The sequence below is a fragment of the Corvus moneduloides genome, chromosome 8 (genome assembly GCF_009650955.1).
Source record: "Corvus moneduloides isolate bCorMon1 chromosome 8, bCorMon1.pri, whole genome shotgun sequence".
NCBI lineage: Eukaryota > Metazoa > Chordata > Aves > Passeriformes > Corvidae > Corvus > Corvus moneduloides.
Genome location: NC_045483.1, coordinates 32575932 through 32599476, shown reverse-complemented (window position 1 = coordinate 32599476; position 23545 = coordinate 32575932). Strand labels below are relative to the sequence as shown.

The 23545-nt window shown below is 39.3% G+C and overlaps 1 protein-coding gene across 2 annotated transcripts; it reads left to right on the top strand.

Moving 5' to 3' along the window:
- Window positions 1–749: 749 nt before the first annotated feature.
- Window positions 750–23018, top strand: DNA2 (DNA replication helicase/nuclease 2). Of its 2 annotated transcripts, none has more exons than XM_032116966.1 (21): window positions 750–850; window positions 1610–1789; window positions 2827–3010; window positions 4363–4508; window positions 5993–6118; window positions 6935–7154; window positions 8304–8421; window positions 9656–9821; window positions 11238–11432; window positions 11626–11856; window positions 12360–12476; window positions 12580–12689; window positions 13758–13867; window positions 14793–15017; window positions 16099–16292; window positions 16396–16485; window positions 16581–16773; window positions 19339–19428; window positions 20047–20229; window positions 20349–20495; window positions 21459–23018. In XM_032116966.1, the coding sequence occupies exons 1-21, from the start codon at window positions 840–842 to the stop codon at window positions 21513–21515; spliced, it is 3093 nt and encodes a 1030-aa protein (XP_031972857.1). In that variant the 5' UTR covers window positions 750–839; the 3' UTR covers window positions 21516–23018. The 2 variants fall into 2 exon arrangements, with proteins under 2 accessions (XP_031972857.1, XP_031972856.1); XM_032116965.1 differs by having other exon boundaries at window positions 1598–1789.
- Window positions 23019–23545: the final 527 nt, after the last annotated feature.

Below are 23545 nucleotides of genomic sequence, written 5' to 3'. Positions count from 1 at the left end.
GTATAGGCAACATGGAAGAGACTACAGAACACAGGTTTAGCAAGGGCTCAAAGAATTTATGTAATCTCTTAACACCACATTGTGACTGCATTTAATAGTATCAACATGTAACTGTTAAATGATAATTAAGCTTCTCTTAGAGAACAATGTTGCAATGGAAAGCAACATTAATGTAGTTTACTGCGTATATTTCAGGACCATCCCAAATAAAACGGAAGTGGCTTAATAATGTCCTCATCTTTTAAAATTCATCAATTTGAACTTGATCCTTCTGGTGGAATGTCTAACGATGGGCCAAAACTATCCTCTTTGCAGCAGAGTGAGACCTTCAGTATCATCTCAGAAAGCCAGGGACAACACATCTTTTATGAGGGGAAAGGTTTGACTCTCGGGCTCAGATTGGCCCATAAGCATCTTGGGAGCAGGAGCGGCGTCTAATATTACCTCATACCACCGAACCAGTAGCAGAAGTGGGGTCGGGGGAGGGACGGGACTTGAAAAAGTGGAAATAAACCTGGGGCACGGCTGAGAGCGAGGTGATCGTCCCTCACAGCCCTCACCGCCCCTCACGGCGCGGGCCGCGCCCCTCCCCGAGAGGTGGCGCGAGGAGCCGCGCGCCGCTTCGCGCCTTCAGCCCGCGCGCGCGGGGGCCGCCCTCCCGCCGCCTGCCATTGGCCGTGGTGGGCGGGGCTGAGGCAGGGCTGGCGGAGCGCGCGGCAGCTCGGCGGGGGCGGCGTGAGGCGCGGGGCTCGGGGAGCCGCGCTCAGCGGGCTGCGCGGGGGCCGAGCGGCTGAGGCGGGACGGGCCGAGCCGAGCCGAGCGCCGCACGGGACCTGCCCATGGCCGAGAGGTAGCGACCGAGGCGGGGAAGCACAGCTGGGCGGAGACGGCCGGGAGCGCGGGGGGTTTGAACTTTAAAACCGCCGCCGGCTCCGGGCGCGGGAAGGCGGGATGGGGTTCTGGGGGCTGATGGGGCGGAACCGGTCTTCCTCGGGCATGGGCGAGAGGTGGGAAGCGCTCGGGACCGCCGGGGATAACCGGTGAGGGGAACCCGCCGCTGCCGAGGGTGTTTGCGCTGGGCACGGCGGCCTGCGGGGCCCCAGCGTGGGCTCTGCCCCCGCCCGCCCTGGAGCTCCTCCTGGCATTGCTCGGTGACAGGAGAGCGGCAGGTTTGGCCGCTCTATCTCATATTTTGGCCATTGGAAAACTGAAATTTGAATATCAGTTTTCTAATCAAGTTCAGGTAATAGGTAAAAATTTACTGCTCCGTGTTCGAGGCATTTGTGTGACTGTGGGAGTTCATGCGTGCAGGGAGATACAAGCTTTCTCACAAGCACAGGGTTTTCAGTACAGTTATAATTAATTTACAAGTGCTTGTGGAAATGTGGACACAAAAATGAAGCGCTAACTGTAATAAATAGTAAGTTACTTAATATTTATAGAGATTTCCTACAGTCTACCTATACAGAAATAAAAAACCCCAAAAAATGTATTTATAAAAACTGAAGAGGAGTAAAATTTGGTTTATATTTGAAGCTTTCTCTCTTTTTGTATGTAGGTTGGCTGTTTTCAAATAATGTTCTGTCTTTGTAATTAGCTGCTACTTCAGTTTTCAGAAGAAAGTGGCTGACTCACCTGATACAATCCTCAAGAATGGGCTGAACAACAGATATCGTGTGTTGGAAGTCAGCGTAATACAGAGAAATGGAAGTGACTCTGAGAAACACTTGACAATTACAGCATCTCCCTCCCTGGAAGATACAGAACTGTGCATTCTTAGGAATGGCTGGTAATCCATACAGACACATAGATGTTTGAAAGGAGAATTAACTACTGGATTATTAAATCAATTTTCTTGGTGTTGTCTTTGAGTTGAGTTTTACTGCCTTAAAAGGGATACAGGATCCTGAAACAATCGTTGTTTAATGTAATATTATCAGTGTGCTAGCGTAATGGACATTCCGCTTGAGAGAAGTGATGTCAGGTAACGTGTTGAGTGCGTATTACTACCTTGCAGGTTTAATTTGTCTTTGTTCTAACTAAAAGCAAGACATTAAAGTCTAAGTAGGCTGTTTTGTTTAACTGTTTTGCACTATTTAGAAGTGTTCTTCCAAATTATATAACCTCATTGTGTGTACAAATATTCAAAGTCATGTCTGTAAAATGGGAGGGTTTTAGGCAGCCTGTTAAATCACCATTGTTTGAGCTCTACTGCAAAGTTTTTTTCAAGCAAGGATAGGATTCTAAATCAGTCATTTGTGCATTACATAGTGTGTGACAGAAGAAAAGACTGGAAATTATTTTGAAATACAAGGGGGTATGTGTGCTATTTAGCACTGCTTTTCATTTTTTGTCCAAGATTGAAAGGTGGGAGAAAAGTATGAGAGTCTATTTCTTGAAGGAAAAGATCTTGAACCTTGAAATTTCTGAATCAATACCAGTATTTTTAGATTTTGCTGAGTTTCTGAAATAAGTAGAATTGTTAAGTAAGAAGGTAGATCTCACATAATGCAAAAATAGTATGCCAATGTGAAACATGACGACGCTGAAATGGCTGAACACATGAATTTGGAATGACTTGAAGCCAACAGGAATTCCCTACTTACAGGTTGTCCTGATGCATGTACTTAAAAATATCAAAGTTTTGTCAGTAAAAATGCCTTTATTCACTTTCAGGATTTCTCTAGGTGGAGAAATTCTCTCTTAAAAATACCCAACCCAAATCCTCCTGTTTCAAAGAATGTTGAATCTGCTCTGTTAATGTGTTATTTCTTACACATTGTGTCTGTCACTTGCAAATAATTGGTTCAATGTATTCCCTTGCAGGGAGTCTGTCCCGGTTGTTCCAGGGGACATTGTTCATTTAGAAGGGGAGTGCAGCTCTGGCACCTGGGTCATAAATGCCCAGTGTGGATACCTGGTTCTGTACCCAGACCTGCTGCTTTCTGGCACTACGATCTCAAACAGTATTCGTTGTATGAGAAGGGCAGTGCTGAGTGAACGCTTTAGGGTAAGTGTTAACTCCAGACTGTCAGTGAGTTACTGTTCCATTGAGAGTGGTGGGTTAGCTCAGTATTAAATCTGGCTGTGAGGCTGTATTGCAAAATGTCATTATTAGCAATTCATAATGTTTGCAACACAGAATAATTTGGGATGGAAACTGTCTCTGGCTGAGCTTCTGTGTTTTTTTGAGAGTTGCACCTGAAATAATGCAGTAGTCTTAATACAGCTACTGGGCTAAAGAACTGGTCCTTCTGCTTAGAATTCTGATAATTTTTTTGGTAATCTCTTGCCACATTTTGTGTGGATATGAATCCTTTGTGAGGAATGTGCCTCTTGCCATCCATATGAGAGCATAATCACACTTGGCCAAGTTAAGAGCTTCTGAAAAATTTAGTGAATTCAGTTAATAATTGGTGTGGGCTAACTCTGGAATCTGAATCCAGCTGCTGGATGTTGGAATGAGGAGAAGTTTCTTGTGGTAGTATCCTTGCTGATATATGAGAAATATGCTGATAAATAGAGAAGCAATAGCTGCCAGTTTCAGTTGATGAAAACTTCCAGACATGATAGGAATATAAATCCAAATGAGTAAGGAAATTTTAAAGGAGTGGTAAACAGCTTGGCTGGAAACCTGTGACTGGAACAAGAAAATTAAGTACAGGACATTAAGACTGTGGAATGGTCTTCAACCCTATATTAGAGGAGTAAGGGGAGTAAAGTAATTGTTTGGGACAATTGTTTGGGTCCTGACTGGGAAAACACCCTCCACCTGTTGTGAGTGCAATCCACAAGTGACTGGTCTGTAAGAGATCCGTAATACCACAGTGTTTAGGCTTCCAGTTGTTTCGTGGTGACTCATGTAAAGGTCGTTTACTACCACTTTCAGTTCTTGTGAGTCTACAGAGCCCAGCCCTGCTGATGGGTTTCTGAGCCATTTTGATGATACATGGAATGATTTTCCTGTGAGCTGGTAACAAACAGGAAACAGCTTCACGAAGGAAATGTGTTAGATTGTAAAGGTAAGTATTGGCATTAGGAAAAGCCCACAGGCAAAACTTTCTCAAAATCCATTTTAATTTGAGCCTTTGTTTCTCACCTGCCAGTCACATAGGGATTGTATCCTAACATTGTCAGGGTTGGGATAAATGTGAGAGATAAAGCAATAGGATAGACCCATTTCAATTTGGCTGCTTTCACAGTCAGGTTTGACTAGATAGTCATTAGTGAGGTGAAAGCTGTCGTGGTCTTGCATTTAAATAAGTGTAATGCATAATATGCAGCAAATAAAATCCAGAAATTTTATAGAGAACTTGACATGAAATGGGCACAAATCTTCAGGTATAATAACATCTGTTGCAGGGCTCCGAGTCTGGTTCCCGTCAAATGCTCGTTGGTACAATTCTTCATGACATTTTCCAGCAATCAGTAACAAATAACTTGACACAAGAAAAGGTACAAGAACTAGCAAATAAAATCGTTTATGGACAAAAGTATCTCAAAGAAATGTAAGTAGCATTACAGCTGTCTTTTATGTTTGGAAGACAGGGCAGGAACACTTTGAACTAGCAGATTAAGCTGTACTTCAAAAAATGTAGCACTGGTATCAGGAGAGTATTCTGCCAAATGACTTTTCTTAATGGAAATTGGGGATCTTTTAGTAAGATAATTCCCCATTTGACAATGTAAATTTATTTGCCTTCCCTGCTGAGCTACTTCTATAGATCTGAACTAGTCTTTTGGAGTACCTGAGTGTGCCGGGGGGGTTTTTTACTTTCAGGCCAAGCAGGTTGCAGTGTTTGCGTCTGTAACATTAGATTTCCAGGCATCTCCCAAAGTTGATTTGAATGGGACAAATAGTTAATTATGATCCTCAGCAATGGACTAGAACCTTGTGACTGACCAAGCATTGAATGTCTGATAATTTCATATCTTTATCGGGTTATTTTAAAGCTCAGTTGTTAGAAGACCTTTAACTTACTTTCTCAGCAAAGCTGATAGAAATGCTAGCCAAATAACTAGTCTTAATATTTCCATCAGAAAATGGTAAGATGAATGGCTGTCAGTTTTAACATTTTGCTGCAGACTTGATTAAAATACAGTTCTACTCATGTAAATTAAAAAACATTATATCTAGACTGTTATAAATTGTATGTTGGGCAGTGTCAATATCTGTTGGCCTCAGACAACTCAAAAGTTAAAGTTGTAGTGATAAGACTTATTACTCTTAGTTCTGTTTTGAAGGTAATATTTTGAATTGTGACTGCTAAGATTACTTAAAGGTCTTTATGTCACTCTGGGCCTCCAAGAAACTGTTAATTTGCAATCCTTTTTGCATATGTAGGCTACTGTTTGCTGGGATTCAAAAATAAGTTGCATAAGTCTGCTGTCTGTGGTCGTTTGCACTCGTATGTACCTTCTTGTGCAAAATCCCACTTGTATTTCTCTGTTGCTGTAGAATAATGACATCATTTCCAGTAAATGCGAGCCCTGAATTGTCTAATGCCACGTGATGAGATTCTATGTCATGTTCTGTCAAAATGTATGTGAGGAGCAAGGAGCAGATGAGGATATTCAGACAAAAAGCAAATGGTCTTTTAAGCTGGTTTTTTTTTTTCAACATTGCATAAATTGTATGAATAGCCATTTTTAAATGCATGAGTCTGGTGCTCCTTTCCTGCAGTCAAACTTTTAGTTTTGTTTCATCTTATCTGCCATGCTGATGTTCTCACTGTGCTGTACCTGTTGTTTCAAAAGTTACATCAGAAATGGATATCCTGGTATAGTATATCTCTTGTAATAGATGTTCAGTTAATAGTTTTATGAATCGAGTTGAACCTCTATGAAGCTGTCATTGTCTACTGTTTATAGATATTTATAAAAACTTGACAGTTACTTCCATTGATCTTGTTGCTACTTGAGGCAAATCTCTTTTGTACCAGCAGCAAATTTAATACTTTGTTTCCTTAATGTGCCTGGCTTTGTTTTTTAGGTATCACTTAAATCTGAAACAAGCAGAAATAATGCAAGAAGTGGAAGAATATTTGCCATCGTTTTTTAAATGGGCAGAAGACTTCATGCACAATTCAGCAAACCAAAATAAAATGCAACTAAAACTGTAAGAAGCCAGAATTAAAAGTTTAAACCATTCTATGTTGTATATCTTACTCAGTTTACTTTTAATTTTTAGAACTTCTTACATCTGTTCAGTGATTTGGAGCTAACTCATGGCCTCACTGACCATAGAGCTGATCTTGTGCTGCATGTGTAGCTGCCGTTGTGAGTACTGGGCAAGACATGAAGCCCGGGGGTGAACTGACAAATCTTAAAATCCTTGTGAACAGTGTGGTACAGACTAGAGCTTTTAGTGAGTAGAAAAGCAAGGATATTTGAGCTGTTGACTAAACTAGGAGTTACTGTAGTTATGAGCAAGACCACAAATCAGAATGTGAAGCTATTAATCAAATGGAATTTTTGACTAATATAAGAATTTTTCAGTGAAATGGTGATTTTACTCAACTGCTGCTGAGCTCTTCTTGTCTATGGCTTCTTGCTGTTAATTGTAATAACCACAGGGTGTTAAAGTTTCAATGAAATGGCAGGTCTGAGTAAAACCTGTATGCCACTGTCAAGTGTATATCATTAGAGTGTGGTTATTGAGAAAAGACCAAAAACTATTAAAAACAGTTTAAAGTCTTATTTTAACTTTGATATTTGGGTGAATAGCAAAACTACAGTTAGTTTATGATGTGATGCTTCCTCTGTTAATGGGAAGATAGTTTGAGTGAGAGTTGATGCATTTTATTTGTAAAGCTAGTGCCTAAAAGGCCACTTACAGTGCAGAAACATTACATATTTAATTGCAACACACTTTAATGTTTAAATATTAAGAATTAAGGGAAATTATTAACTTCTGGCTTAATTTTCTTCCTAGGTCAAATGGTGGAAAACCAGAAGATGTATCTTCTAAGATAGAGATTGTCGATATCTTGGACATTGAAGAGAATATCTGGTCTCCCAGATTTGGGTTGAAGGGAAAGATTGATGTTACAGCTAGGGTGAAAATCCATTGCCAGTCTGGAGTACAATCTCGGGTAATGCCTTTAGAGCTCAAGTCTGGCAAGGAATCAAACTCCATAGAGCACAGAAGTCAGGTACAAACACCAAATATCTAATTTCACTGTCAGTGGCTGTGTATACTTCCCTGTTTGATGGCCTATTTTGTCTTATGTATATGAAACACTTTGTATGTGTTATAATCTAAATTCACGGATAGGTCATCCTGGCATGCCCAAAGGGGCTGGTATAAAATGAAAGTGAAGGGATTAGTAAAAAGTATCTACATTTACCACTTTCAAACACACTTACGGGTTTTATCCTGAAATATCTGTTCTTTAGTCTCTTCTTACTACATTCAAATATTAGGTTTAGGCAGACTGTTTCAGGAATTGGTGTTGTACAGATTTTCTGATAGCTGGCCTGGTTTAGAGAGGTAGTAGCCTTGTTATAAGGTTTTAAAGATGCCTTTTAATTTAAATCCTTGGTCAAGTTCTTACTACTTGTAGCTTCTAGAAGACTTGTGATAGTAATGGCTGTTTAGCCAAATAAATTGTGGAAGAACTAAATACAGTTTAGAATGTATTTTGGTTTTAGTACTGTGCTGGTTTTGCCCGGGGCAGTGATAGTTTTCTTCATGGTAGATAAGCATGGGCTGTGTTTTGGATTTGTGCTGAACACAGGTTGATAACACAGAGATGTTGCTGTTATTGCTGAGCAGGGTTTACACAGAGCCAAGGCCTTTTCTGCTCCCTGTAGGGCCACGCTGGGGAGGAGACTGGGGGTGATGGGAAGCTGGGAGGGGACACAGCTGGGACAGAGGACCCCACTGATCAAAGGGGCATTCCAGACCTGATCATCATGCTCAGTATATCCAGTGGGGGAAAGGAGGAGGAAGGGGGGTGGGGCGGCACGCCAAGGTTTGGAGTGATGGAGTTTTGTCTTCCCAAGTCACCATTCCACGTGATGGGGCCCTGCTCTCCTGGGGGTGGTCGAACACCTGCCTGCCCATGGGAAGCACTGAATTAATTCCTTGTTTTGCTTTGCTTGCAAGTGTGGCTGTTCTTTTCCCTACTAAATTGTCTTTATCTCAACCCTCAATGAGTTTTCCAGCTTTTACCTTTCCAATTCTCTCTCCCTGGTGCGAACAGTGGGGAAGTGAGTGGGCAGCTGTGTGGGGCTTGGTTGCTGCTTGGGGTTAAAACACAACAACTATACTGGAATAAATTTATATATAATTTTTGCAGGTTATTCTGTACACATTGTTGAATTTAGAGCGGAGAGTAGATCCTGAAGCTGGGTTTCTTCTTTATCTAAAAACTGGTACAATGTATCCTGTTTCTGGAGCTCGCATGGACCGTAGAGGTAAAGTTGTTCCCCTTCCCTGGAAACCATAATTCTCTTAACTATTACTAAAATCTTTCTTTTTAACTATAAAGTTTACTCTTATGAAAATAGCTGTACTTGGGCATGCATGACTTGTTATAATGTTACTAAGCTTATGTTAAAAATTCAGTTGTTTTATTAATACGGCACAAGGACTTTGCTATGTGAATAATCACTTCTTAGCTGACTGTCTTGGTTTGGAAGACAGGTGTCTGCTAAGGAAGGCAGGAGCCTCCCTTGGAATGGCAGATGCGACCCCTCTTTCCTCTGAGTTATTATAATTTTGAAATCAAAGGGCTTTTAGGCAAAGATATGAGGAATAGGAATAACAGTTCTTTACTATTATATATCTATATGTGTATAACCAGTCAAACAAACACCAATAACCATGGCAGTAGCAGCAAACAACCACAAACCCAGTGCCAGCCTTCTCGGCTGTCGGGCCCTTTCCCCTCGGGTGCAGTTCCGCTCGCAGCCGGCAGGGGCGCTGGCGGCTCCCGGTGAGCAGGGCAGGTGCGATGGTTCCCCCGCGGCTGCAGGGGGCGCTCCGGAGCGAGCTCGGGGAGCACGCGGCACTGGTGCCCTGGGATCCCGGGAAGGGATGGAACAAAGAAGCTTCACAAACCCCTGGGCAGCCGATCCCGGTGTCCGGCCGGACCCTCAGGAACAGCAGGCTGGACCAGCAGGCTGGAGCGGCAGGGACAAGCACAAATCCCGGGTGGCAGATGCGATGTATCCAAACTGCGAAGCTGCAGTGGGAACCCCCAGAAGTCCAGGCAGGCAGGGCAAGCACAGCTACAACGTAGAGAAGGCTTGAAGCAGTGGCGGGGGCAGGGCGGCCACAGACCGGCTCCCAGTGGGGCAGGGAAGGCGGGCTTGGGATCCTGGGGTTTCTCTGGCAGAAGGAAAAGCAGCCGAAGAAAGCAGCTTCTCTCTCTGTCCAAATGTCGGGACCGACTGTCCGCACACCCAGGTGAAACAGAAGAGTAGCCAGATGCACCCCACTCCAATGGGTAGGTCTTTTGTTTGTCTGAAGTATCCAGCAATTTGTCCCCCTAGCAACACGTATGGGGAAAATTCCTTTAACAGAAAAAAAAAGACGAGGAGAACTCCTAAAACCCCAACACTGACTAAAAAGTTGATAGCTAATTACTTTTGAGGTAGAAATTCTTGCAAACAGGAACATCAGCTTAGTTTATTCTTTTCTTGACAGAATTAATGAAGTTAAGAAATCATGTGGCCTTCTACTTAACGCACAGTACCTATAAATCTTCTGTGGGAAGGCAGAATTCACAGCTTGCTGCTTTGCCTCCTGTGATCGATGACAGTCAAGCATGTAAATATTGTTCCCAAATGCACAACTGCTTTTTATACAGCAGGTAAAAAAAAAAAGTTTGACTAATGTTTTTAAATGAGCTTGAATAATTGTGTCTTTTGATACAATAATTTAATTCTTGTGGTTGACAGCTTTGTACTTATTGAGGACTCTAGCACCCCAAAAGAATCTTCCACAGATCCCTCTACAACTTTTATAATTCAGCTCCTGATCTCACAGAGACTTAATATGTTTGCTCAGGTACACTTTCTGCAAGACAAAATCTGAGATAAATCTCAACAAAATATTTGATGACGATAACAGATCTGTTAAAAAAGCTATATTCTTGCAAAAGATTGACAAAAGGCAATCTTTTGGGCCTGAATTCTGGCTGGACAACCGCTTTTTCAGGTTGACTCTGCAGAAGATTGTTTCCCTGTGGGGTATCACACAAGTACTGACACATTGATACTATTCTGCTGAAGTCTTCTTGCATCTACTGTTAAAAATAAGTCATAAACAAATATTTGATAAAATTTCACGTTAAGTTATTGAATTGTTTTAAGATCTGTTACAAGTTTTAGTCTCTATGCTGCACAAAAACCAACCAAAATTGTATATGGAAATGATCAAATGAGGTATGTTAGAACAGGAGAGCCTCTGGGGTGATCTCGTGTAAACAGAATGCCTGATTGTTTTTAAAATTCTAGGGGTAAAACTGTACATTGAGGGAGCTTTGTGGGCATACATGACATGTCTCTGTGAAATCCTACTTCTAATACTCAGTTGTTACAGCAACAGGATTATAGCTGGGTAGCTATTTACTTCTGAATAAGCTTTTCTCTCTCTGGTCGTGTTTTGTATACATGATTTGGTATAACGTCTATTGATATAAAGTTTTTAAATAAATTGACTTGAAGTTTGCCTGTGTATTAGTTATTAAATCCCCATTGCTTAGCTAAGTATCAAAATAATATTTGTATGTTACAATAAAAGGGGTAAAAGATCAACTCTGTAAATGTACACGTTACTGTCTTTGAAATGCCTTTATCTGGTGTTTGATTAACTTATCGCCCTTCAAAATCATAGAGATGATGTAAAGTTATTCATATAAGATTATGCAATTATTAATGAATTAATTAATTTTATAAATTAATTATTTATAAATTAATACGTTATAATTATTAAGATAAAATACCAACAACTTAACTATTTATAATAATATAAATATAATTAATTATACTAATATAAATAATTAGTTAATTAAATTTATTTTTATTAATAAATTAATTAATAATTATCAGAAGATTATTATCCTTCTGAACAAAGGAAGGATACAGATTCAACTTCATTCAAGTAATGATGAATTAATCTACCTGGTATTTTACAGTAGATATTTAGATTGTTGTTTTGTACATATGGGCTTGCAGGAGAAAAAGGATACAGGCTGAGCCTTTCCTGTGGTTGGTTCTATTCCTAGAGCTGTAGAGCAGAAGATGGCCAGTGTGGCCTTTCCTCCTGCTATGGTACCTGTCATTGACAGAGAGACCCAGCACCTGAAACCCTCCCACTTAGAGTATTTCAGCCTCTGGTATCTGATGTTAACCTTGGAGCTGCAAAGTGGAGAGCATAAAAAGGGATATAAAAATATATGGATGATATCTTCTTTGGAAAGGTAAGGTGTAATTTCTAAACTCGTGCCAATGATGCTTCCTTCCTTCCTTTTGTTTTTTTTTTTGTATTTTGGTTTTGGTGGTTGGTTGTGGGTGGTGTAGTTTTTGAACTTGCGGGTTTTTATAATTAATAGTTCTCTTTCAGGGAGGATCTTAATATTAAAATATTTCTTTTTTTGATATCTATCTTAATAGAGAGAAGGCTGGAGATTGTGTTGGAAACATGATCAGAGTTGATGAAGTCTGTGAAATTTCTGAGGGACAGTATCTACATTTTTTCCAGCGTAGAAATGGTGCCATATCTGGAACAAACCTGTTGGTTGGTGATCGAGTGGTTGTGAGTGGAGAGGAAAAGGGTTTACTTGGTTTGGCTACTGGCTATGTTAGAGAAGTCAGTGGAACAAAAGTCTCCTGTTTGTTGGGCAGGTAATAAGATAAAAAGAAAAATATCTGTTTGTAAACACTCTTGTACTGGCTTGAGGAAGGGTACTACTAGGTGTCCAAAAAGCTGTGACATATCCTGACTCTTCCTACTGGCTTTGGGGTACCCTCCAGAAATTCTCTTGTCTTGACTGAAAATGTCACTACTTGGTCAATATATGCCTGTCTATTTAACTAGGTTGTTTGAATAAAAGCACATTTAAACTGTATTTGCTTATGTCTCTAACATGAAACTATATGGACACAGTGATTACTGTGTTAATAGTAACTTTCATTATTCAGTCTATATTTTCTTTAAATTTGGCTTATGTTTTATTATCCCTCATTGGGATCATGCTTTATTTAGATCAGTTAATAGTGTATTTCTATTAGGTATTGCTTCACTCTGGGATCTCTGGAAGATGTAATTTAACATGTAGTAATAAGTCTTTAATCAACATATTGCTGGTAAACTGAATTATTTTATCCATGTTATTATCATCCTTCAGGAATTTGTCAAACCTCCCCAAGAACACCGTATTTAGGTTGGATCACGACGAAGGAGATGTTGGTACAGGAGTCCCTTTTGAAAATCTTTCTAAATTGATGAAAGATTCCCCAGTCAGGTATGAAAAATCAAATTAATTTCATGGTTTCAATATTTTCAGATAAAGTTTCTCAACCGGTTACTCTTATTGTAACTCTGTTTTGTTTTATTTTTATCCACAGTGAAAGGCTCCGCAACTTGATAATTGACTTCCAGAAACCGCGTTTTATTCAGCACTTGAGCTCTGTCCTTCCTCCTGAAGCAAAAGAAACTGTTGCAAATATTTTAAAGGGTACAAAGTGACTTTCCCCCAAATGCTCTGCTTGGTAGTATATCTCTATAGCCAAAGTATTTATCATGATAAATATAAGAAGTTTTCCTACTTTGGGGTCCAGTGATAATTTTCAGCTTAAAAATTAAAACCAAGTTCTTACCTTGCATGTCTCCTAACTAGTTGAAGACTAATTTAATAACAGGAAGACTTGATCAGATACTTGTTTACAACTTTTTTTTTACTTTTGTTAGTTGCTGCAGCTTGCAGTTGCAAACAGAGTGCCATATAATTACCTCTGTAACCTTTACAAAAGGAATGAACAGAGACAGCTCTTGGGATAGAGGAAGCTGACCTTGAGGGAGAGGAAGGAGATGGGCTTTAGTGTAAGCATTCACTTGTATAATCGCTCTTGCTGATTTGGGAGCTCTGTGGTGTGTGATGCTTTGTGCTTTATTTAAAAACAAAACTTATTTAGGTATGAGACAGTATCTTGTATTTGGTGGAAATATTTCCTTGTTCTCTGACAGAGTTGCCTGTCAAAACATAAATTTAACTGAATTCTCTTAGAGCAAACTGAACTTTTTTATAACAACTCAGTTTGAAGTCTTATTTTGCTTGAGTTTGCCTAGTCCAAGCTGGTGAAACGTGCTGCTTGTTTGCATCAGACTGGGGCGAACAATCTCTGCTGTAATGTTTGTTCTAAACAAGATGCTGCTGTATGTGCAACTCATCACCCCTTGCTGTGAGCTGTGTGTTTGAATGTGAAAGTGGTATGATCAAACACAAGTGCCCAGGCACAATATATGGAGGTGATCAATTAAGATATTAGAAAAAAAAGTCATAAAAGATCTAAAACTAAAAATGTCTTCAGTAACTTATTTCTAGGACTGTAGTGCAGACCCTTTACTACTTATCTTGTGTATTATGTTTAATGTCGTACCTTCATTAGAACCTACAGACTTTGCTCAGTTCTTCTCTTTATTAAGGACTTTAGTGAAGGAGGAAATTATAGTTTTGTTCTAGCTTTAGTAATTATTACAATGATGATGAAGTGTAGTAATTTAATTTTGCTTTTTCTTCTAAAAGGTCTAAATAAGCCTCAGAAACAGGCAATGAAACAAGTGCTACTTTCAAAAGACTACACACTTATTGTGGGTATGCCTGGAACAGGAAAAACCACTACGATATGTGCTCTAGTAAGATCACGTACCTTGGTGCTTAGTTTTTTTGGTGAGATTTAGAAGATAGCATTAAACCAACTGTGTAGTGTAGTGTCATGACTTAATCTAACAGTATCTGTATAACTTCAAAGAAGAAAACACATTTCTTTTTCTTAACCTATATTTGATGGAACTAAAACTAGATTTTGTGGAGTAGGGTTGTCTGTTGCTTGCGTAGGAGTGTATGTGGGAGGGAGGAGATTGAAGTGTGATATTTAATCACTTCTGTGATGCTTTAGTGCTAAAATTCTTTGGCTCCAAATATGAGCAAGTCCTCAAATCTTGAGTTATAGCTCAAAAGAGGGACTTCTTGAGAAGTCAGTAACTTGTCCATTGTAAATTTTATCAACCTGTGGGGCTGAATCTATGTGCAGTCTGCTACCATCTCCTCTGGTTGGTGGTTCTCTTTTCCCCAGGAATGTCCTGTAGGAGCATGCTGGATTTATACTGTGGGCTGAGTGAGATTTTCTTAGAACAGCAGTGTTATCCTGCTTCCAGTTGTCATCAGGCTGGAGAGCAGGCAGCTGGTGCTATCTTCAGCCCATTCCACTGAATCTGTACCGGCTAAATTGCCATGGAGAACAGTGTTGTGGGAATGGGCTGCATGGCTTGTTCTTACAGTGGGGATCTTAAGAGTGCAGTTCCTTGTGAGTGCACATCCAGATATTGGCTCTCACTGTTTGCAGCAGTGTTGTGAGCCTGCTGTTCATGGGAACCTCCAAGACTACTGACAATGGCCAACTGACACATCTGGCCGACTGACGCAGATCATGTGTCAGACATGCTTATTATTGGCTCCCTCTGAAACCCCTCGTGTTTTTCACCTTGTTAAACCTGGGATTGTTGATTCTTTTAGATGAACTAACAACTTCTCCTTTTTTTTCCCTTTGCCACTCATTAGGTGAGAATTCTTTCTGCTTGTGGCTTCAGTGTCCTTCTGACCAGTTTTACACACACAGCTGTAGACAACGTCCTTCTGAAACTGGCGAAATTCAAAGTTGGCTTCTTGCGCTTGGGACGAGCTCAGAAGGTTCATCCAGATATTCAGAAATATACAGAAGAAGAAATTTGCAGGTCCAAATCAGTTAAGTCTGTAACAGATTTGGAAGAGGTCTATAATAGTCAGGTGAGAGAAATGTTTTTTGCTAGCTCTACAAATTATTAAAGATAATGACATTAGTATTTTTTTGGATGCTGCAGAGAAGGAACCCATCCCAAGGGTGTGTACTGCTGTAAGAAATCTGAGCTGAAAGAGATACTCAACCTCTGCATTGTTTCAATTTCTTTATCGCCAGTAATGACCTACATTAAGTCCGAAAGTTGGGAAGCTTTGTTTATGTCCACACAAAGTAACTCATCATTGTAAGCAATAAGCCCCAAAGACTCCAGTGCTTTTATCTGAGATCTTGTGAATGGGCTGCTGCAGCCTCCTTTAACATTATTCACATATCGCTGCTGTTTTTCCCTTCTCCCTCCCACTTGTGCTCATTGTGCCGTCAGTACAATCAGCAGATGGGGAAGAGGAAGTGGAATGCTGTGGAGCGACCGGGCCAAACCCTTATTTTTGATTGAAAGATTAGTGCTGTCTGTGTGAATGTTAATGCAAACCATAATGGGAGCTGGGTCATATGGCAGCTTTAAGTTAAATTTGCTGAAAGAATAAAGCTTGATGGTAGTTGGACTAAATGCCAGCTTCACAAAAGGTGCCATTTACTTTTTATTGATAAACATTGCAGGGGAATGACTGAAGTCATAAAGGGAATGACTTAGCATTTCTTATTTTAGTCGTTTTGGATTGCAGTGGAAGCACAGCCATGGAAGAACTGTGCTGCTGTTGTTGTTTTATCCTCTGTTCAGTATTGAAAAAAAAAAACCCCAAACCTCCTGATTTTTCACAGTAGTCATTTCAGCACACTCCGTGAATTGTACATGAATAGAACCTGGCATCACTCTGAACACATGACAGGAACAAGTTATTTGCTACAGTCTGCTCTAAAGCTGGTTTTGTTTGTCACTTGCAATTGGTGCAAGAATATGTCAGGCCAATATACATCTAAATTATGCTGGTCTGATTTCGAGGACTAATAATTTGATTTCTTTGATTTTACAGTTTAGTTTAATGGGAAATATTTTTTTTTTAACATGGAGAACATAGTGCTAGAGGATATAAAGTGTACCTTATCCTTAAAGCACGTCTCAATTTTCAGCCCGTGGTAGCAACGTCTTGCATGGGAGTAAATCACCCCATCTTTGTTCAGAAGCAATTTGACTTCTGTATTGTTGATGAAGCTTCCCAAATAAGCCAGCTCATCTGCCTGGGCCCACTGTTGTGCTCCAAAAGGTTTGTGCTGGTGGGGGATCATCAGCAGCTGCCTCCACTTGTGCTGAATGCAGAAGCAAGGTAAGATAAAATGCTTCTGGACAATTATTAATAACAAATTCTGGGAAGTCTCTTGCACTGTTCTGATTGACACATTCTGATTTTTGTTTTTGTGTTGTAACAGAGATCTTGGCATGAGTGAAAGCTTATTTAAAAGGCTGGAACAAAACCAAAATGCTGTTGTCCAATTAACTGTGCAATACAGAATGAATAGGTACTTACAACTTTCATTTATTTAATTGTGTTCTTAATGTGGGATTGAAATAGCAAGATTTTTATGCCTTTTTTTTTTGTTTTTTATATCTTTAGTAAGATTATGTCATTGAGTAACATGCTGGTATATGAAGGCAAACTGGAATGTGGCTCAGAGAAGGTATCAAATGCCACTGTTAACTTGCCCAACCTGAAGAAATTGAAACTGGACCTTGGGGATGCTTCAAAGACATGGCTGAAGGAAGTCCTTGATCCAGACACCCCTGTGTGTTTTCTGAACACGGAGAAGGTAAAGTTCCTTATGCTCTTTCAACATTGTATTTTGAGGCAAGTTCTCAATACAATCAACATGTAAACTTCATTCAGCTTAGGTAGGGTACAACAGGGAACTTCAGAAAGCGGTTTTCTAGGACCGGGTAAAGTGTGCAGCACAAAAAAGTTGGTATTGTTGGCATAGCTGAGCAGGGGTGGTACAACTGCTGCTGGAAACATCGCATCTGAGAACAGCTGAAAACCTGAATCTAGATAATACTTCAGAAAATATGGAATGGACTGTAAACTTTGTTTTTCCTGTACAGTGTATCTCAAAGTGTGTAGCCATACTGGCTGTCCTTGCAACCAGGGAATGGCCTTATTTCCAGCACCTGAGGGTCAGGCGTGTCAAAGCTGTGTGCCAGTGGCAGGAATAACTGCAATTCTCCATGGAATTTTGCAGACATTCTATACACTGAAGTGTAAGGGAGGAATAAATTGGTTTAGGTGTGTCCTTTCACGGAGACTCAAAATTTTGCTGGGAAAGTAAAATTCTAGTGTGGATAAAACTTCTGCAAAGAAACTGACTTGCAGGAAAAACGAGGAAGAGTTCAAACCCGTGTGGAAAAAGATTAGTAAATTAGTACCTGTTTGTGGTCTCTAGTACTTGTCACTGTCATTGGTGATTGGATTATGATTTGAGTCTTTCTTCCTCCTTAATAGGTTTTATGTTGATTCCTATTAATACTGTGTTTTGCCCTGGTTAGAATTCACCAGTCTTTCTATGCTCTCCATGACATTGTACAGGATTCATGTTTTTTATAACTGTTCTGATAGAATCTCTTCAATGACCTAAAGAGAAGCAGTATTTACTTTGATGACTTAAAGAAATTTCTAAAAATGTCTAAACTAAACAGAGACATTTTCCAGGAATGCCTTGACAGATGCAGTCCCTTTCCCAGGAAAGCAGACAGGTGGTCCCAGGGAAGAGGCTTGTTAATAGGAACCTGGCTGAAACACTGTTCATCTAGTAATCATAGCAGAATTGCTAATGAGAAAACTAAGTTTCTGTTCCATTTTTTTTTCCCTGGAAAGCCCATCTCGAGTGTAAGACAGCTGTCCTCTTCCTAGAGCCAGGAGGAAAGTTTTTATTTCCAGAATAGTCTAGATTTGTTGAGACGTGAGGTTATGATGTCATTTCTCCTTTTGGACTTCCTGCCAGAACTCCATGTATTGTGGTAGTCATGGAGGGGGAAATGGAAAAAAACCCACTAAACATGACAACAAACAAAACCAGCCTTTATTTTCTTTGACTTCATAGTGTTTTTTTTTCCCCTGTATTTTTTAGTGTTTAACCAGGGAAAGCTTATGAAGAAATAGACTTGGGGGGAGGGATGCAAACAGAGAGAAAGAAGAGGAAAAAACACCATGACGCCACCAGGGAGCTTACATTTATTATGCTGGCTTTTTAGAAAAAGAAAAAAATGCCTCTATTGTTTTCTGCTTAACAATGCAACGTGTTTGTGACAGCAATCGGAAATCTATTTGTTTCTTTTCTGCCAACCCCTGTGTCAGTCTGCACTTCTCTGACAGCTTGGGGCTGGCTGTTAAAAAATGACATCCTTGATTTAGGGCAAGTCTCTTGAGAAATTCTAGGCCTAGGTTGTTTTTGTTGGGGGTTCTGCCAGTGTCCTATGGGAACAGGAGAAATATAAATGTAAGCATGTGTTACCATAAGCATGGCAGAGGTTTTAGTACTTCTTTCCTAAAATGATTTTTGTGTAGTTTTTAGCTACACTAATGCCAGTGTGGTTAGAAATTAACTGTGCAGTAAAACAGTGCTCTTCTGCTTGAAGAGAACTTGAGCACATGGACTTTGGAGGCTTCCCCCTCCATCGGGGACACCTTCATTTTTATTGGTGCTACTTCAACTTCAGAGAAGGCAAGAACCAAGCAAGGAGAAAAAATTACAAAACTGCGACACCACAATGACTAAGAGTTTACATCCTGAGCATGTTGGCCTCATTCATACAGGATGTAGGGAAAGGGAGGTAATAGTTAAGAAATGGTAAATTCAGTGAATACTTTATTTAAAGGTTGGGAGTTCAGTTTAGTACTACCATTTTGCATAGTTCTTGCTGTAGTTTTAAAACATTAAAAAAATTATCCTTTATGCTATGGGATGAGGAAAATTTATTGTAAATATTGTTGTATGGAAAGCATTAAAGCAAAAGTCCCATGTAAAATATAATTTGGTCTCTTACCTTATCAACTGGAAAATGTCGATTTTTGGGTTTTTTGATATATGATGTATAATGTGTGAACTGTAAAGTCAGAGGATTAAGCTCTGGCAGTTTCTTAAGGTGACTATCCAGTGCTAGAAACTCATTTTGGGGATTGTTCCAATTTGTTTTGCAAATGCTGTATTCTGAAGTTAATTCACAATACAGGCTCTTCTGTTTAGTAAAATTTAGCATTTAACTTAATTTTGTAAATTAATACCATTAGTATAAATCCACGTATGACTCAGTGAGTTAGGGACAGAATATAGTACCCCATTACAGACAGCAAAAGTCATTATTTTCTCTTTTTGTCTTTAAAGGTCCCAGCACCAGAACATGCAGAAAAAGGTGGCATAAGTAATGTGACAGAAGCTAAAATAGTGCTTTTCCTCACATCCTTGTTTATTAAGGTATATTTTGCTTTATTACATGGTTTGGAGGGAGAGCTTTATAACTAATTTTTACATTGCTTTAGTAATGGTGACCGTATGTATTGGGTAGTTCTTTCGGGGATAATCTTAAGGATAAATTGAAGATTGGCTACGTGTCAGTGTAGTGAGGAGCCTGAGTTGCATTCCCTTCCCTGTCCCTTGCCTGGTTGGATTTGAGATGCAAAAAACAAAAGCTGGATGCCAAATTCTTTTAAGAGATGAGGACTTTCTTGGGAGGGAGGAGAGAGGATTTGCCTTTGTTCCTTTTTTCATCCAGTCAGCTTCAGGAGTATTACAGACTAGGAGCTCTGAGTAAACCTTGCAGTTTAAAGATGAAGGAAAAGTGAGGATTTCAAAGATATCTTGTCTTTGTGCTAAGTTAAGACAAAGCTTGGGAGCTTGCAGTAACCAATGTTTCCTGTCTTCTTTAGTTCATGCTTAGTCACACCTACAGTTCCATTGGTGTAGATACAATATCTGGCAGCACTGTTTAAAAAAAAATTAAATTAAAAAAATCCTTGATGGTCTTCTGATGGTACTGAGTCTCCCAAGCCAACTGCAGTGACAAATTTTTTCTCCTGTTTCTTCTTCATTCAGGCTGGCTGTAAGCCCTCAGACATTGGCATTATATCCCCATACAGACATCAGCTAAAAACAATCACTGATTTGATGGCAAAATGGAAGGAGAACAGAGTGGAAGTCAACACGGTCGACAAATACCAAGGAAGAGACAAAAGTATAATAATTGTGTCTTTTGTTAGGAGCAGTATTGATGAAAATGTAAGTTGGTCATATTAACTTCGTTTCAGTCAATTTTAGCAGTTTAGATGCATTTTGAAAATGAGTGGTTTATGTCTATTAAATAGGAAAAATAAAAGCAAGTGACATTTATTTAACAGCTTGGCACCCTCTTGAAGGACTGGCGCCGCCTGAATGTTGCTATCACAAGAGCCAAGCACAAACTGGTCATGGTGGGTTGTGTTCCATCCCTGTGCTGCTATCCTCCCTTGGAGAAGCTCCTCTGCCATTTGCAGTCCCAGGCAATGATATCCTTTTTCTCCACGCTGGTTTGGGAAAGGGGAAAGGTAAGACTGACTTACTGAGATTTGAGGTAAGGATGGGATGGTCTTTGATTATTTAGTGATGGGCAACACAGCACAAAATGTGCTGATTAAATTTGCCAGACGTATACTTGAGATCAAGCTAGTGGATGGATTTAGAACCTTCTCTGTAGATACAAAAATGCTGCTAGCAAGGATTTTCTTGCTATTTTCTAAGTCCACGAGAGACTTTTCTCTCTCACAGAAGAGGCAGCAGAGTTATGTAAACAACCAAACACCTGCAGCCTTGAAAAGTCTTGTTTATGGTATAGTAGAAAAATATTTTGACAATGGATGTTTTAGGATTTTAGCCAATCACCCCCAAGGGCTGGCTGATCCTTGTCCAATTAGACTGTGAAGAAAAAAGTCTATAAAAGAGTTTTAAAAATAATTAAATAAATCAATCTTGCTGCACAATTCCTGCCTGCTGGATCTTCTCTCCTCCTCCTCCCTATGGCTGCGGGACACGGTGATATACCCTAGGGCCCAGGCCTGCAGTAATACTTCTCTGTCTTTGAAAGCAGAAAATGTCAGTGCTGACTTGCAAGTCAACTTTGACATAATTTTTTGATTTCGAAGACTGAATTTTTAATTTTTAATGCTTTTGCATTTTTTCCCATGATCATTCTAGTTTCTTGGCATCTTAACGTCAGTGTGATTGCTTTCTTCCACTTAACACATGTTTCATGAATAATCTTGGTGGAAAGGAAAATAGTGTCACTTTCAGATGACTTGGTAATTGTTTCTTTCTCTCTGACATTGTACTGAGAAAGCTTTAGCTATTGCTGTTTCCATCTCCTATTTAAACAGCAAGAGCCTTGTTAGCTGCTTTTTTTGCAAACACCAATGCATATTCAAACAGGTTTTGTGAAAGCAAAATGTTGTCAAAATTCTTCCTTAACTTGCCACATCTTGAATCTTCCAGCCGGAGCTCATGAAAGTATCCACAAGTGTAACATCTTATGAGTGTGAAGATGGAAAGTTTTACAGGCCTTTGTATCTTTTCTTCTGCTGTTCTTTAATGGAAATAACTGATTATTGGGGTATCAGTGCTGATGGGCACTGTTCAGTCTGGAGGCAGCCAAAACAGGAAACATTCAATTATTTTGGAAGTTTCCTTTCAGTAAAATAACAAATATTTATTGAAAAAGCTGATGGTTACAGTGCTACTAAAGCTCCCACCTTACTTCTGACAAACCAGAAATTTGAAGCACTCTGTTCTTTCCACTACTGGATAATTGCTATATTCTCTTTTACCTTGGTGAACTGTTATCTGCATAAGTGATTGGGGAAACACTTGAAGAGGAAGGGAGTGTAAACCATTGTTGTATTGAGTCACAGTTTTCTGGGCTCAGTTTGATTTTAAAAACTTGAAAATGTAGTTTACATACAATTATTCCATCTGTTAGAATTCCTAATTAAGGTGCTGTGTTGTGCTGTTTGGAAAAAAAATAGGAAAAAGTTCCTCTTCTTCAAAGCCTCACATTGTCCTTTGAAGTCTACTGTTTTTAAAAATGCTGAAGTCTTTTATATTTATATACATAATGTAATTAATCTCTCATGTGAAGATCCCTTGATGACATTTCTAATCTCTTGATTTTGCATACATCAGGGAGATATGTGATGCTGATTCACTTAGTTCCCTATTATTAACTAATGTGTTAAGCAGATCAATCTGAAGTGAAATGCTTCATAGTAAAACTCTGTTTTCAGTTTATCTGATCTGTAGTCTTTAAAACAAAAATTTCCCTGAAAACAAAACTAGAGGTGCATCTTGCTGACGAAGACATTTACATGCTCAGGTTCTATTTTTTTAAAGATGATGGCATATAAACAACAGAAAACACTTTTAACCTGAGAGATCTGTGCTAATTTCTTTAAGCTACCTCATATTCTAGACTGAAGAGACTGAGTTTCTTTCCAAGGTTGCTGGTGGAAACATCAATTTTTTTGATTCTTCAGAATCATTAGCATTTATTTTCTCTTGGATCAATGTCAAGTAGCTGTGTGCATATAGTTGCAGACAAATTTGTTAAATGTGAGCATTTTCACTTTTTTAAACTACTCCCTAACTTTTTGTAATGTTTGAAATAATAAAAGTTTGCTGTTGGTTTTGTTACAGTTGTTTATACTTTGCTAATACTTCGCTTTATAAAGGCAAATATTTTGAACAGTACAACAATAATTTGAATAGTTGACAGGATATCCTCCTTTTTCAGGTGAATATACATGCTTCATCAACTGTGTCTGTGCTCTGGCTCTTTCAAAAGATGAAAAAAATAGGGTAAAATATACTCTTTATTATAGCAGTGACATCAGAATACTTTTTTAGAAGAGATTTTTTGTCCCTGTATTTAGGATCTATGTGTAGAAAACTCTTAAGATTTGGCTAATCTGTTTTCTTACACCAAGTAATGCTTATCCAGGAAATCGTGTGCATGCTAATAAAAGCTTAAGAAATAAATTAGAGGTATTGCCATCCCATCATGAAGTTACATGAGAAACAAACACAAGAACGTTTCCTTATCTACTTCTAAAATGCATCCTTGCTTCTAGTCATGTGGTAAAAATTAGATTGAGCAGCAGTCTACATATGAAACCATGTTTTGCTCTGGTAGTCTCAAACAAAATTTGAGATGTGATTCTCCAAAACGCTTCATGTTTTAATGAATATACATAGCAAGTGAGTATCTTCTAGCAGTAAAGGACCACTTTTTCTGTATGCTGCCTTTAAAGCAGCTTCCTCATGCAGAAGCAGCCATAGATGCTGCTGAAAAACCTGCAGATGCATGCCTAATGTGTTATATGCTGCTGGGATTCTCAAAAATGAAAAAAAAAGGAAGCTGTTTTATGCCGGACTAGTAAAATCAGAGCATGACTATTAGAACCGTTGAATGTTTAAATGTATAGATTCCTTTTTCCTTTTAAGAGGTGGGAATGGTGGCTATAAGAAGTGTCCCTGTCACCATAGGCTGTGTTCTATCCCTATGTTGCCC